Below are 15,753 nucleotides of genomic sequence, written 5' to 3'. Positions count from 1 at the left end.
AGACCAAAACACAACCCTTAAGGTAAAATGTTGAACTCCAACTGAACTAATCCAAGAACCCAAAGTTAAAATACTGCTTACTTTTAGTAGTTTGGAATAGAGTAATAACCTTCTGATGTTCAGAGATAATCAACATCATTGAATTCAGCAACATGAGAATTTTTCAAATCATATTTTTTTCTCAACTGGAAACTTGTGGATAATGCATATACACCCTTCCTAAACCTAGGGTGAGATTATTAAATAAAGAAATTCTAGGTAACCATGATAGTTTCAGAGTAAAAGAGGTCACAAAGAGAGGAAACCAGGTCAAAACTCACTGCAGTTCATACTTGAACTCAGACTGTCCAGGAACATGGGGATGAGGTCAACATGAGTGTGTCCCAGCAAGCAGTGTCTCCACACATGTGGGCACTGGTGCTCCTAAGAGTTGCTAAGGAAAGATATAGAAGGGGTCTTGGCATAAGAGAGCTTCCGGATATTTGCTTACATGTTTTACAGATTTCCTTGCAACGGCAATTGGCAACTGTTTCCAATATCCAAAAACCATTCATAAACATCACCAACCTACAGATTCAATAAGGGATTAGCAAGAATATCACTTTAAAACTCAATTAATGTGTGTGTGCGCACGCATGTGAGTGAGTGTGAAATGCATAATAGAAATGGTTGCCAGGTACTCCGGTGCTGCTCAAAGGTAATGTATAACTTCAGATAAACTGAGCAGTGTTTTTCCTTCCTACTCCAATTGGTCACTACTGGTCTGGGGACAGTGAAAGTAAAGAGTGAAATCTAGTGCTCTTTACTCATCACCACAGAAATATTTAGAGATACAGGTATCCAACCCAATAAACCAAGTTGAAGAGCAGGAATGATGTAGGGAAAAAGACCCGAGAATATGAGTCCAGCTCCAAGATGTCTATGTGAATACGCCCTTTTCTCCAAGATCCGGATTTGCATTCTTCATAGCAGCAGAAGAAGCTCTGACAGTCTTTGCCATCCAGACACTCATAGACGCAGGTATCTTCAAATTCCTGCCAGTACACAGAATTGTTTAAAGTGATCATTGCAGGTGGTGGTGGCCTCACGTCAAGGAGAGAATAGTTCTGTAGGCAATAAGAACAACACAAGAATCATCATGAATGCAATAAGAACAGCCTGAGATAAATCGAGCAATAGGTGCATGTTATATCTGTCCACCAAATAAGGAGGATAATGCCATGCCTATTCCCACACATCCCCCATCCCTGAACTGGACATTTCAGTCTTTTAGAGTTCAGTCTGCCAATTAAATATTTGAAAATCTAATGCAAAAAAAAGTACAATGCAGCTTTCAAAAGTTGCATATCTCAAATTATTGGTGTGGGAAGATGAGCACATTTTCAGATATGTATTAACCATTTCAAGTCTCTGTTCTGCCTACTTTTCTGTTGATTTGGAGTAAATGTGTACATATTGTATATAATCCCCAAATATTAAGCACTACATATATTGAAATGTGGAGAGATAAATTTGTTTTTCCCTAATTAGTAACCGGTAAAAATATGGTATTATAAGACTGATGACAGAATCTTCTTGTTCAATGTAATTAAGGTAAAAAATGAGCTTTCAGTGTGTGGTGGCCAGATACCATTTGTCGCATATAGAGAAATAGCCAAAAATGTGTACAATTGGAATGTTTTATTTTCTATTTCCCAAGCTCTCTTCCTGACGTGGAAAAGTCAGTGTAGGGCCTGTATAGGAGAGGGGGTGACTTAACGTTCACTCATAAATGAGATGAATCACTCTTAACCTTGAGAAGTGTCTTCATATAGACTTGTCAATTCCTCAGGCACTTGTTTGAGCTCTTCCAGATAACTATGAATTACGTATTAAATTGAAGTCTGTTAAGAGGTTATATTTCTAAATTTGACTGAATAATGTGAGAGTATTAAGGATTATAGTTGCCTTTCTGTTTTAGTTTCATTTGTGCTGGTTGAACTGAGGGACTGAAGTGTGCCAATGGAAGTAGTGAAAGCTGAAATCAAGGGATAGGTGAACACACAAACCCAGTCCTCAGCTGACTGGCTAGATCTGTTGTTCCTTGCTTGAGGAGAGAGACCTTCCAAAATTCATTAGAAAGCATCGTGAATACCTCTTATGCAGCTGATCCTTTAACAACATGGATTTCAATTGTGCAAGTCCACTAATATGCAAATTATTTTCAATGAATACAAGTCCAGTACTGTTAATGTATTTTCTTTTCCTTATGATTTTCTTAATCTTTTTTTCTCTAGTTTACATCAAGGTAAGCATATAGTATATAGTACATATAACATACAAAATATATGTTAATCAACTATTTATATTATCGGTAAGGCTTCCACTCAATGATAGGCTATTAGTAGTTGAGTTGTTGGAGAGTCAAAAGTTATATACACATTTTTGACTGTGTGTGGGGGGGGGGAAGAAAGGGCAGCATCCTTAATCCCTGCATTATTCTAGGTTCAACTATATTTTTTAAGGGTCAACTGATTTTTACCGAAAACTATTGTTTCAAGGAAACAGTGTACATCTTTTCTTCTACTTCTGGATTTTAGTTTGATTGAATATGCTCATAGCTATGTGGAGCCGAAAACCAGAGAAAAGCAGGTAAAAGCGTATAGCACTCAGTGTCCCTATTGGTAAGCTTTGGGGCATCTTTTTAATTCAGAAGTATTTGTGTGTGAGGTCCAACCCAAAGTGAGACATCCCAGACCACATGTTCACTAAGCATTGCCTACTCCACACATACCAATGACCAGTCAGGAGCATCATGGAGAACCTTCTACCTTTTTCCACACCTTTGGGCAATGATAGAAATGAAAGCCTTGTTGTTCCATAGGCTCTACTGTGGACACATCTCCTCAAGGTTAATAGTTCTTAAACCTGAGTGGGTATAAAAATCCGTGGGGGCGGGGGGGGGTGGTTGCAGAAAAACAAAAAGTTGATTCCTTCTGTACTTCAGTGCATTTGAGGAATCTGTATCTTTTTGGCAAGATTCATTTGGAAAAATCTGCCTTTTTAAAGTAATTGCATATGTGTTTTGACAGTGTTCAGCCAGATATTCATCCTTTCATTTCATCAACACTTTGTCCCTGTGTAGTGACATACAGATGAGAAGGATGGCCATTACTGGCAGGACAGGCCCAAAGGAAGATGTTGACTCAGAATGGGCATCAGAAGGCTCTGAAAGGATGGGGACAGCCCCTTAGAGATCTAAAGGGTGATCAAGGAGCTACAGGCAAATAAGCAGCCGGGTTTCTGGAGGCAAGGAAACCCTATTCACGTCTACATTTAACAAACTAAAAACTCATGATTACTGAAACATAAATAAACCTGATCTAATAATTGAAGGCTTTTAATAAATAAATAAATAAATATGGAATAAAATCAATTGCATCTTATAATATTGAAGATATTATTATTCTATTATTGAAGATATTATTAACAGCCATATGTTAAACTGCTTACATACTTTTTAAAATGTATATCTCTCACCTATCATAAAAATTTCAAACTGGGCTCAAAATGGAGATTTTAATTAATGCATCTCCAAGGTCACCTACAGCCTGACTCACTCCTGCTTTGCCTGCATGTATGATGCAGTCCCTTGACTTCCCTGGAAACCTGTGCTTCCTGGGTGGCAGGTTCTACTGCACATATGAAGTGGTTAGCTTTGCATTTTACAGGTTAGGAAACTGAGGCACAGAGATGTTCGAACAGCTTGCCCCAAAGTGCATGCATGATTGTTAGTGGGGCCTGCCTCATTGCTCAGAGACTGATCATCTCTGCAGATGTTGGTGATAGAGGGTCCCTTAACTAGCCTAACCCTGTGGATCTTTCAACATAGAATTGAATACATTGACAATTTTCATGAAAAGTTTGAAAATTCCCTTTTTTTAAAAAAAAATTAAGTTTATTTATTTTGAAGGAGAGAGAGAGAGAGAGAGAGCACAAGCAGGGTAGAGGGAGAGAGAGTGAAACAATCCCAAGCAGGCTCTGCACTGTTCACACACAGCCTGACACAGGATTTGAGCTCAGGAACCATGAGACCGTGACCTGAGCCAAAGGCAGAGGCTTAATGGGCTGGACCACCCAGGCACCCTGGAAAATTCCCTTTTTCTTTGGCTATTTTATGAACTTTTGTTTAAGATCTCTCTGTGTCTTCTCACCTGGCCTGGAGCCCTTTCTCTCTGAGTTGTTTTTCTACATACTTTCTTCAAGGTCATTACACTTTTCCTCTTAAAAACGAAAGAAAACAATTCTGATTTTGTGAAAATTTATTATTATTATTATTATTATTTGCTATGTAAAATATTCTTTTTTTGGCAATATCTTTTGTATACGAAAGGTGTCAATATTTCTTCTTCCACTCCCAGCCCCCTGGCTGTGTGTGATAATGTGGTTTCTAGGCCTCACGATATGTGTTCTGACTTGTCTTTGTTTACAGCATCCCCATTCCCAACTCTTTCCATTACTTTTCAGTCTGTTGCTATTTGGAAGCATTTGCTGGCAAATCTGTAGTTCTCTGTGGCTTCCCACAGCTATAAAAGTGGCTTCAGCACTCACCTCTGTCAGAACTAAAATGATACACTTTCAGAGTATAGATAACCAAGCAGTCACTTTTAAAAAACATGTTGAAAGGCACTAAACATAAATTACTGATCAGCAGTTAGAAAACCATGTATGGTATATAGGTGGGCATAAAGCATTCAGTGTAATTAGTGAATTGATATGTATAAAGGAATACAAGTAGTTATATATAAATTTTGTTATATGATAAAAGGGTAGCTCACATCAGTAATTTTAAGACATTTCTCTATTTTTCAAAAGTTAGATTCTTACTTCAAGCCATATACTAAAAATTCAGATGCATTACTAATTAAATTTAATAATATTATAAATTGTTGAACCTTCATCAATATTTATAGGGCTTAATTTCTCCGTATTTCAGCTTCCTTGTTAGTAGAATGGGTGAGGTTAAATGAACTCACACATGAAAGCACTTACAACATAGGGTCAGAGTAAGTGCTCAAAAGAAAGTGACGGGAGTTAGATCATTCTGAGGGTAGGGAGGACCTTCCCAAAAAGGACACAAGAGGCAGAGACCACAAAAGGAAAGACTGATAGATTTGGCAACAGGAGACTTAATACATGTGGAGAAAAGCACAAGAAACAACAGTGACAGCATGGCCATAAAACTGGAATAAAACTACTTAAAAAACATATTAATATGCTTAATTATTCTGTATGCAAGTATATAAATTTTGTTATATAAAATATAATATACATAATATATGATATAAGTAACTGGCAGATAGTTACTTTTAACTTTAAAAAAGTTAAGACATAAATAAGTTATAAATGTTATATAAAAAACTTACATAAAAGAAGACATAAAAAGCAATTCACAGTAATAGAAATGCGAGTAAAAAATAAACAAGTGAAATATATTCAACTTTGTCAGTAATCAAAGAAATGATAAAGGAACATTTTGCAGGAGCCATTTTTCTGTTTGTCTATCAAACCTAATGCAAGGAGAGTTCTGGGAGGTGGGTGTCCCACACTGCTAATGGAGCCAAGCAACTCTTCTGACCCAGCCATTTTGCTTCTAGGAAATTATATTAATAGTCACAGGTATATACAAAACTGCAATGATAAGAATATATATAAAAGTGAAACGGTGTGTATTAGCCCCATTTCCAGCCACAACTATCTGTGCGTCAATCATTGCATATAATTCAATCATTAAAATGATCCTATAAAATAATATTATAACGCAGAAACTTATTCATAACGTATTTTTGAGTTACAAAACAGAAATATGTATGTATATGCTGATCCCTGGGTAGAAGGATTATGATTATTTTGTTCATTTTCCAAATTTTCTAAGTTGGATATTTAAAAAAAAGTATACACACTTTTGAAAGGAGTATGTGCAACACTCATTGTTCTTCAATATATGCATACATAAACAATAACATATCATTTAATCTTAATTTAGTAAGAGTTCTCAGGAATATTTGCACCTTCAATGCTATACATACGGAGGGGGCTTGTAGGCTTATTCGCTCATGAATCCATCTTGAGGAATCTGGATGCAATAACTACAAGAAAACCAGAAAAAAAACAATTAGAAAACTGTGGAAATCTGCATTACAGATCACCTTAGTTAAGAGAAATCATTCATGTGTGATTACATCAATCCATGTCACTGGTAGGTAAAGTTGAAGAGGTACTTTATGGTTATATTCATATCTTCAGAATATTTGTCTTTTTTTAATGTCTTGTTGAATTAGCTATTTATATAACAGTGTAGAAGAGAATCATTTATTGCAAACTATCCTTCCCCTACCTTTCCAGAAAAATCTTTGCTACTGGAACTTACCGATGTTTTCTTCTTAGTGGTAGTTGGTTTTCTACAACTTGAATAGTAGTTGAGGGTGGCATACTCCATCAGAGCAGCAAAGACAAATAAGAAGCAAACAGTCACAAAGAGGTCCATGGCTGTCACATAGGACACACGGGGCAAGGAATTCCTGGCAATGGTGCTAAGCGTGGTCATGGTCAGCACTGTGGTGATGCCTGTACAGGGGATAGTTATCAAGTTGTAAAAGGAATCACACAAAATTCCTCCACTCCAACAGTGTTTTATTTTTAGGTAAATCCTTGTTGACATTGGATAAATGTAATAATACTTTATTTTTAATGTTTATGCAATTTTGCAAGCAACATTTCCATAGAGCTTTTATCATAGTCTTCACAAAAACATTAAACTACCTGAATTAAGTCAACACCTTTCAATTTATTCAGAAATTTTCAAATTGTCTCATATTTTCTCTTTTAAATATTTTTTAAGTGATACAGTTTGCAGTCCCCCATTTTCTCTGTTCCACATCTCACACTAGTCTTTTGCCAAATAAACCATTTCCTTTCTTGCTTTTTCTTTATGCAATTTGTGAACTCCCACCCTTCTTGAAGACCAAGATGAAGTACCACTCTTTCTGAGGTCCTATTGCATGTACTTCAGAGTTGATAATGTGAATCTGCACTACCTTGTGCCTTCTATGTACCTCATTTCTACATTAGCATAGATAATTGCATATGTCTTTATGGTTTTTGCATGTCTGTCTCCCTGAATAAATTGTGTGATCATTACAAGCAAAACTGTATCTTGCTCATCTTTGTTTACCTGTTAGCAAGAATTGTGCCTAACACATTTTAGGCATTCGAATGGAATGCGTTGATTCATTGATCAATTAGTTAATTCATAATACTTAGTGTTGGTCTGACTTTGATTATTTCAATACTTAGTGAGTCAATTCTAAAGATTCAGAGACTGTGGAAAAGATTTAGAAAAGAGACACCCATGTGATGGATGGTATAAAAGGAAAAAGAAATGAAAAGAGGATGAAGGCTATGAAACATGAAAAAGAATGAAATGACTGGATGATCATTATGCAAAACAAGTTAAGGCTAATTCCACCCTAGATGAGCTCCTGAGAAATCAGAACCGGCTAGAGCTGTTGGACACGCAGGTTAATGACATGGATCCTGGAATCACAGGAATATGGACATTAACACTCACTACCTGTGTGGCTGAATGAGAGTACTATAAAATATCTGCCAGGCAGTAATACTCAGTGATTAGGTAGACATGATAGATAAATGCACATTAGTTCCCACCTTAACTGTAGCATCATAGCTCCTGTGTAGTGAATGCCTCCCTTACTTCCTCAGGGAGGGTAGCCAGGGCCATTTGGAGGATGAGGCTAACAGCACAGGGTGGACAAGTTAACCATGTGTAAAAGATATTGACCTGGAAGTCAAATCCCCCTGCCTTGCTCTAAGTCTTCTCAGCATTTGGTCATGTAAAGTCACTTACTTTCTTTGAATCTGTTTCTTTAATCAGTACGGTGAAAATGGAATGCCTCCTTACTGTAGGTGGGAAAGTAGCCATGCTTCATGTAAAAATGGTGTGTAAACTTGGGGCACCTGGGGGGCTCAGTCAGATTGGTTAAGCATCTGACTTTGGCTCAGGTCATGATCTCATGGTTCATGAGTTTGAGCCCTACATCTGGCTCTCTGCTGTCAGCACAGAGTGTGCCTCGGATCCTCTGTCCCCCGATCTCTCTCTGCTCTCCCCTACTTGTGCTATCCCTCTCTCTCAAAAATAAATAAATATTTTAAAAAATGCTATGTAAACTTGAAAAGTCTACACTGATGGCAGGTATATTTTTATACAAAAAAAAAAAGATTTTGTAATGAATATCCAATTTAACTTTATTTTTTTTTCAATATATAAAATTTATTGTCAAATTGGTTTCCATACAACACCCAGTGCTCATCCCAAAAGGTGCCCTCCTCAATACCCATCACCCACCCCTCCCCTCCCTCCCACCCCCCATCAACCCTCAGTTTGTTCTCAGTTTTTAACAGTCTCCTATGCTTTGGCTCTCTCCCACTCTAACCTCTTTTTTTTTTTTTCCTTCCCCTCCCCCATGGGTTTCTGTTAAGTTTCTCAGGATCCACATAAGAGTGAAACCATATGGTATCTGTCTTTCTCTGTATGGCTTATTTCACTTAGCATCACACTCTCCAGTTCCATCCACGTTGTTACAAAAGGACATATTTCATTCTTTCTCATTGCCACGTAGTATTCCATTGTGTATATAAACCACAATTTCTTTATCCATTCATCAGTTGATGGACATTTAGGCTCTTTCCATAATTTGGCTATTGTTGAGAGTGCTGCTATAAACATTGGGGTACAAGTGCCCCTCTGCATCAGTACTCCTGTATCGATTGGGTAAATTCCTAGCAGTGTTATTGCTGGGCCATAGGGTAGGTCTATTTTTAATTTTCTGAGGAACCTCCACACTGCTTTCCAGAGTGGCTGCACCAATTTGCGTTCCCACCAAGAGTGCAAGAGGGTTCCCGTTTCTCCACATTCTCTCCAGCATCTATAGTCTCCTGATTTGTTCATTTTGGCCACTCCGACTGGCGTGAGGTGATATCTGAGTGTGGTTTTGATTTGTATTTCCCTGATAAGGAGCGACGTTGAGCATCTTTTCATGTGCCTGTTGGTCATCCAGATGTCTTCTTTAGAGAAGTGTCTATTCATGTTTTCTGCCCATTTCTTCACTGGGTTATTTGTTTTTCGGGTGTGGAATTTGGTGAGCTCTTTATAGATTTTGGATACTAGCCCTTTGTCCGATATGTCTTTTGCAAATATCTTTTCCCATTCCGTTGGTTACCTTTTCGTTTTGTTGGTTGTTTCCTTTGCTGTGCAGAAGCTTTTTATCTTCATAAGGTCCCAGTAATTCACTTTTGCTTTTAATTCCCTTGCCTTTGGGGATGTGTCGAGTAAGAGATTGCTATGGCTGAGGTCAGAGAGGTCTTTTCCTGCTTTCTCCTCTAGGGTTTGGATGGTTTCCTGTCTCACATTCAGGTCCTTTATCCATTTTGAGTTTGTTTTTGTGAATGGTGTGAGAAAGTGGTCTAGTTTCAACCTTCTGCATGTTGCTGTCCAGTTCTCCCAGCACCATTTGTTAAAGAGACTGTCTTTTTTCCATTGGATGTTCTTTCCTGCTTTGTCAAAGATGAGTTGGCTATACATTTGTGGGTCTAGTTCTGGGGTTTCTATTCTATTCCATTGGTCTATGTGTCTGTTTTTGTGGCAATACCATGCTGTCTTAATGATGACAGCTTTGTAGTAGAGGCTAAAGTCTGGGATTGTGATGTCTCCTGCTTTGGTCTTCTTCTTCAAAATTACTTTGGCTCCTCGGGGCCTTTTGTGGTTCCATATGAATTTTAGGATTGCTTGTTCTAGTTTCGAGAAGAATGCTGGTGCAATTTTGATTGGGATTGCATTGAATGTGTAGATAGCTTTGGGTAGTATTGACATTTTGACAATATTTATTCTTCCAATCCATGAGCACGGAATGTTTTTCCATTTCTTTATGTCTTCTTCAATTTCCTTCATAATCTTTCTATAGTTTTTAGCATACAGATCTTTTACATCTTTGGTTAGATTTATTCCTAGGTATTTTATACTTCTTGGTGCAATTGTGAATGGGATCAGTTTCTTTATTTGTCTTTCTGTTGCTTCATTGTTAATGTATAAGAATGCAACTGATTTCTGTACATTGATTTTGTATCCTGCAACTTTGCTGAATTCATGTATCAGTTCTAGTAGACTTTTGGTGGAGTCTGTCGGATTCTCCATGTATAATATCATGTCATCTGCAAAAAGCGAAAGCTTGACTTCATCTTTGCCAATTTTGATGCCTTTGATTTCCTTTTGTTGTCTGATTGCTGATGCTAGAACTTCCAACACTATATTAAACAACAGCGGTGAGAGTGGGCATCCCTGTCGTGTTCCTGATCTCAGGGAAAAAGCTCTCAGTTTTTCCCCATTGAGGATGATGTTAGCTGTGGGCTTTTCATAAATGGCTTTTATGATCTTTAAGTATGTTCCTTCTATCCCGACTTTCTCAAGGGTTTTTATTAAGAAAGCGTGCTGGATTTTGTCAAAGGCCTTTTCTGCATCGATTGACAGGATCATATGGTTCTTATCTTTTCTTTTATTAATGTGAGTATCACGTTGATTGATTTGCGAATGTTGAACCAGCCCTGCATCCCAGGAATGAATCGCACTTGATCATGGTGAATAATTCTTTTTATATGCTGTTGAATTCGATTTGCTAGTATCTTATTGAGAATTTTTGCATCCATATTCATCAGGGATATTGGCCTGTAGTTCTCTTTTTTTTTTTACTGGGTCTCTGTCTGGTTTAGGAATCAAAGTAATACTGGCTTCGTAGAATGAGTCTGGAAGTTTTCCTTCCCTTTCTATTTCTTGGAATAGCTTGAGAAGGATAGGTTTTATCTCTGCTTTAAATGTCTGGTAGAACTCCCCTGGGAAGCCATCTGGTCCTGGACTCTTATTTGTTGGGAGATTTTTGATAACCAATTCAATTTCTTTGCTGGTTATGGGTCTGTTCAAGCTTTCTATTTCCTCCTGGTTGAGTTTTGGAAGAGTGTGGGTGTTTAGGAATTTGTCCATTTCTTCCAGGTTGTCCAATTTGTTGGCATATAATTTTTCATAGTATTCCCTGATAATTGTTAGTATCTCTGAGGGATTGGTTGTAATAATCCCATTTTCATTCATGATATTATCTATTTGGGTCATCTCCCTTTTCTTTTTGAGAAGCCTGGCTAGAGGTTTGTGAACTTTGTTTATTTTTTCAAAAAACCAACTCTTGGTTTCGTTGATCTGCTCTACAGTTTTTTTAGATTCTATATTGTTTATTTCTGCTCTGATCTTTATTATTTCTTTCTTCTGCTGGGTTTAGGCTGTCTTTGCTGTTCTGTTTCTATTTCCTTTAGGTATGCTGTTCGATTTTGTATTTGGGATTTTTCTTGTTTCTTGAGATAGGCCTGGATTGCAATGTATTTTCGTCTCAGGACTGCCTTCGCTGCGTCCCAAAGGGTTTGGATTGTTGTATTTTCATTTTCATTTGTTTCCATATATTTTTTAATTTCTTCTCTAATTGCCTGGTTGACCCACTCATTCTTTAGTAGGGTGTTCTTTAACCTCCATGCTTTTGGAGGTTTTCCAGACTTTTTCCTGTGGTTGATTTCAAGCTTCATAGCATTGTGGTCTGAAAGTATGCATGGTATAATTTCAATTCTTGTAAACTTATGAAGGGCTGTTTTGTGACCCAGTATATGATCTACCTTGGAGAATGTTCCATGTGCACTCGAGAAGAAAGTATATTCTGTTGCTTTGGGATGCAGAGTTCTAAATATATCTGTCAAGTCCATCTGATCCAATGTAGCATTCAGGGCCCTTGTTTCTTTATTGACCGTGTGTCTAGATGATCTATCCATTTCTGTAAGTGGAGTGTTAAAGTCCCCTGCAATGACCACATTCTTATCAATAAGGTTGCTTATGTTTATGAGTAGTTGTTTTATATATTTGGGGGCTCCGGTATTCGGCGCATAGACATTTGTATTTGTTAGCTCTTCCTGGTGGATAGACCATGTGATTATTATATAATGCCCTTCTTCATCTCTTGTTACAGCCTTTAATTTAAAGTCTAGTTTGTCTGATATAAGTATGGCTACTCCAGCTTTCTTTTGGCTTCCAGTAGCATGATAAATAGTTCTCCATCCCCTCACTCTCAATCTAAAGGTGTCCTCAGATCTAAAATGAGTCTCTTGCAGACAGCAAATAGATGGGTCTTGTTTTTTTATCCATTCTGATACCCTATGTCTTTTGGTTGGCGCATTTAATCCATTTACATTCAGTGTTATTATAGAAAGTTACGGGTTTAGAGTCATTGTGATGTCTGTAGGTTTCATGCTTGTAGTGATGTCTCTGGTACTTTGTCTCACAGGATCCCCCTTAAGATCTCTTGTAGGGCTGGTTTAGTGGTGACAAATTCCTTCAGTTTTTGTTTGTTTGGGAAGACCTTTATCTCTCCTTCTATTCTAAATGACAGACTTGCTGGATAAAGGATTCTCGGCTGCATATTTTTTCTGTTTAGCACACTGAAGATCTCGTGCCAATCGTTTCTGGCCTGCCAAGTTTCAAAAGAGAGATCAGTCACGAGTCTTATAGGTCTCCCTTTATATGTGAGGGCACGTTTATCCCTTGCTGCTTTCAGAATTTTCTCTTTATCCTTGTATTTTGCCAGTTTCACTATGATATGTCTTGCAGAAGATAGATTCAAGTTACGTCTGAAGGGAGTTCTCTGTGCCTCTTGGATTTCAATGCCTTTTTCCTTCCCCAGTTCAGGGAAGTTCTCAGCTATAATTTCTTCAAGTACCCCTTCAGCACCTTTCCCTCTCTCTTCCTCCTCTGGGATACCAATTATGCGTCGATTATTTCTTTTTAGTGTATCACTTCGTTCTCTAATTTTCCCCTCATACTCCTGGATTTTTTTTATCTCTCTTTCTCTCAGCTTCCTCTTTTTCCATAACTTTATCTTCTAGTTCACCTATTCTCTCCTCTGCCTCTTCAATCCGAGCTGTCGTGGTTTCCATTTTGTTTTGCATTTCGTTTAAAGCATTTTTCAGCTCCTCGTGACTGTTCCTTAGTCCCTTGATCTCTGTAGCAAGAGATTCTCTGCTGTCGTCTATACTGTTTTCAAGCCCAGAGATTAATTTTATGACTATTATTCTAAATTCACTTTCTGTTATATTACTTAAATCCTTTTTGATCACTTCATTGGCTATTATTTCCTGGAGATTCTTCTGAGGGGAATTCTTCTGTTTGGTCATTTGGGATAGTCCCTGGAGTGGTGAGGACCTGCAGGGCACTTCCCCTGTGCTGTGGTGTATAAATGGAGTTGGTGGGCAGGGCCACATTCAGACCTGATGTCTGCCCCCAGCCCACCGCTGGGGCCACAGTAAGACTGGTGTGTGCCTTCTATTCCCCTCTCCTAGGGGTGGGATTCACTGTGGGGTGGCATGGCCCGTCTGGGCTACTTGCACACTGCCAGGCTTGTGGTGCTGGGGATCTGGCGTATTAGCTGGGGTGGGTAGGCAAGGTGCATGGGGGCAGGAGGGGCAGGCTTAGCTAACTTCTCCTTAGGTGATCCACTTCAGGAGGGGCCCTGTGGCAGCGGGAGGGAGTCAGATCCGCTGCTTCTGCCGGAGGTTTGGCTCCGCAGAAGCACAGAGTTGGGTGTTTGCGTGGAGCGAGCAAGTTCCCTGGCAGGAACTGGTTCCCTTTGGGATATTGGCTGGGGGATGGGCGAGGGAGATGGCGCTGGTGAGTGCCTTTGTTCCCTGCCAACCTGAGCTCTATCTTCAGGGGGCTCAGCAACTCTCCCTCCCTTTATCCACCAGCCTTCCCACTTTCAAGCAGAGCTGTTAACTTATGACCTCCCAGATGCTAAGTCGCGCTTGCTGTCGGAACACAGTCCGTCAGGCCCCTCTGCTTTTGCCAGCCAGACTTGGGGGCTCTGCTTGGCCGTCAGGCTGCCCCTCTGCCCCGGCTCCCTCCTGCCAGTCCGTGGAGCGTGCACCTCCTCCCCGCCCTTCCTACCCTCTTCCGTGGGCCTCTCGCCTGTGCTTGGCTCCGGAGACTCCATTCTGCTAATCCTCTGGAGGTTTTCTGGGTTATTTAGGCAGGTGTAGGTGGAATCTAAGTGATCAGCAGGATGCGCGGTGAGCCCAGCGTCCTCCTACGCCGCCATCTTCCCAGCATTCTACCCCAATTTAACTTAAAAAAAAAATATGGTGACCATGTCATGCCTACAGAATATCTAGATAGTAATTTTTTCATTAAATTTGGGGATTTTTAACTTCATTTCTTCAAAAATTTTTATCTTATTTTATCTCATTTTGTAACATCAGTTCCAGCTATGTTATACATCTTCATATTGTCCAACAGACCACTGGGATTTATGTTTTAAAAGCTTTTATCCCTGTCTTCTTCAGATTAGCTAAATTTTGTATGATGGTCTTCAATTATGCCTGACCTTTTTTTTCTGCTCTCTTGAATCTGCTCTTAAGCCCATTTAGTGAATTTTTCAATTCAACTATTATACATTTCATTCTAGAATTTACTTTTTAATATACTTTACTTGCTGAGATTATCCATCTGTTCATTCACTAACATTACATTTTCCTCTAAGTCCTTTAACATTGTTAAAATAGCTGCTTTAAAGCCCATGTCTGCTGACTCAAAATCAGAGATGTCTTTTTATATTGACTTTTTTTTTCTTGATCATGAGTCACATTTTCTTGCTTCTAAGAATGTCTAGTAATTTTTTATTATATACTCAATCTTGTGGATGATACCTTACAAAGATTATGAAGTATGCTATCCTTTTTAAAAGCATATTAAATGCTTTCTTTTGACAGATAGTAAATTTACTAATTGTTCTCCTTGATCTTCTCATGGCTTGATTTAAAATTTATTCAAAGCAGTCCTACAAGTGCCCCTTTAGTTTTAAGCACAGTCTTTCTGGTGTCTGAACTAAATATTCTGGTGTTAATGACATTTCTTCACTCTTCTGGAGTGTAAATATATTATCTTCCAGCATTATGTATTTCTAGTATCTCTAGCCCCTTAATGCCATAGTGGTAACTCTTTGACAGGACTTTCATAGTCTCAAATTGTGCAACCAATACTACATATTATATTGTTTTGAAGCTGATTTTTTTTTAATTTTTTTTTTTTTAGCTTTTATTTATTTTTGAGACAGAGAGAGACAAAGCATGAACGGGGGAGGGTCAGAGAGAGGGAGACACAGAATCTGAAACAGGCTCTAGGCTCTGAGCTGTCAGCACAGAGTCCGACACGGGGCTGGAACTCATGGACCGTGAGATCATGACCTGGGCTGAAGTCGGCCGCTTAACCGACTGAGCCACCCAGGCGCACCTTGAAGCTGATTTTTAAAGTCATGCTTACCTGGCACTTGTAATTATGAGGTCATAACCCCAAGAACAATTACTAAATTTGTGTTGTAACTTTGCTGGGTGATTTACCAATTTTATTATGTATTTTCTAGAAGTATGCAAAACTAACACTGGCAACAGATATTACAGGTTAGTTTTTTTTTTTTTTCCTCAACCAGTACTTTGTTGTTGAACAAACAGAATAAAATGAATACAGAAAAAGCAACATGTAAAGTGAGAGATTTTGCAAGGATTTTAAAATTGGGGCAGCTCCCTCTTTTTTCTGAAAGACATTTTTCTGGGAAAACAACTATA

General features: G+C 38.5%; 1 protein-coding gene across 2 annotated transcripts in view; it reads right to left on the bottom strand.

Annotated features, from left to right (window-relative positions):
• Positions 1–824: 824 nt before the first annotated feature.
• GABRG3 (gamma-aminobutyric acid type A receptor subunit gamma3) overlaps positions 825–15,753 on the bottom strand; it is a 735,768-nt gene continuing 720,839 nt past the window's right edge. Inside the window, exons 8-11 of one of the 2 annotated variants that reach the window (XM_042941269.1) lie at positions 6,410–6,606; positions 6,069–6,128; positions 4,194–4,262; positions 825–1,106 (exon numbers count right to left, since the gene is read on the bottom strand). In XM_042941269.1, coding sequence (XP_042797203.1) covers positions 825–1,106; positions 4,194–4,262; positions 6,069–6,128; positions 6,410–6,606 — 608 coding nt within the window. The remainder of the gene's footprint in view (positions 1,107–4,193; positions 4,263–6,068; positions 6,129–6,409; positions 6,607–15,753) is intronic. The other variant, XM_042941270.1, reaches the window with a different exon arrangement.

This window comes from Panthera leo, chromosome B3, assembly GCF_018350215.1.
Source record: "Panthera leo isolate Ple1 chromosome B3, P.leo_Ple1_pat1.1, whole genome shotgun sequence".
NCBI lineage: Eukaryota > Metazoa > Chordata > Mammalia > Carnivora > Felidae > Panthera > Panthera leo.
Note: the sequence above shows the minus strand (reverse complement) of the source record. Positions and strands in the feature narration are given on the sequence as shown.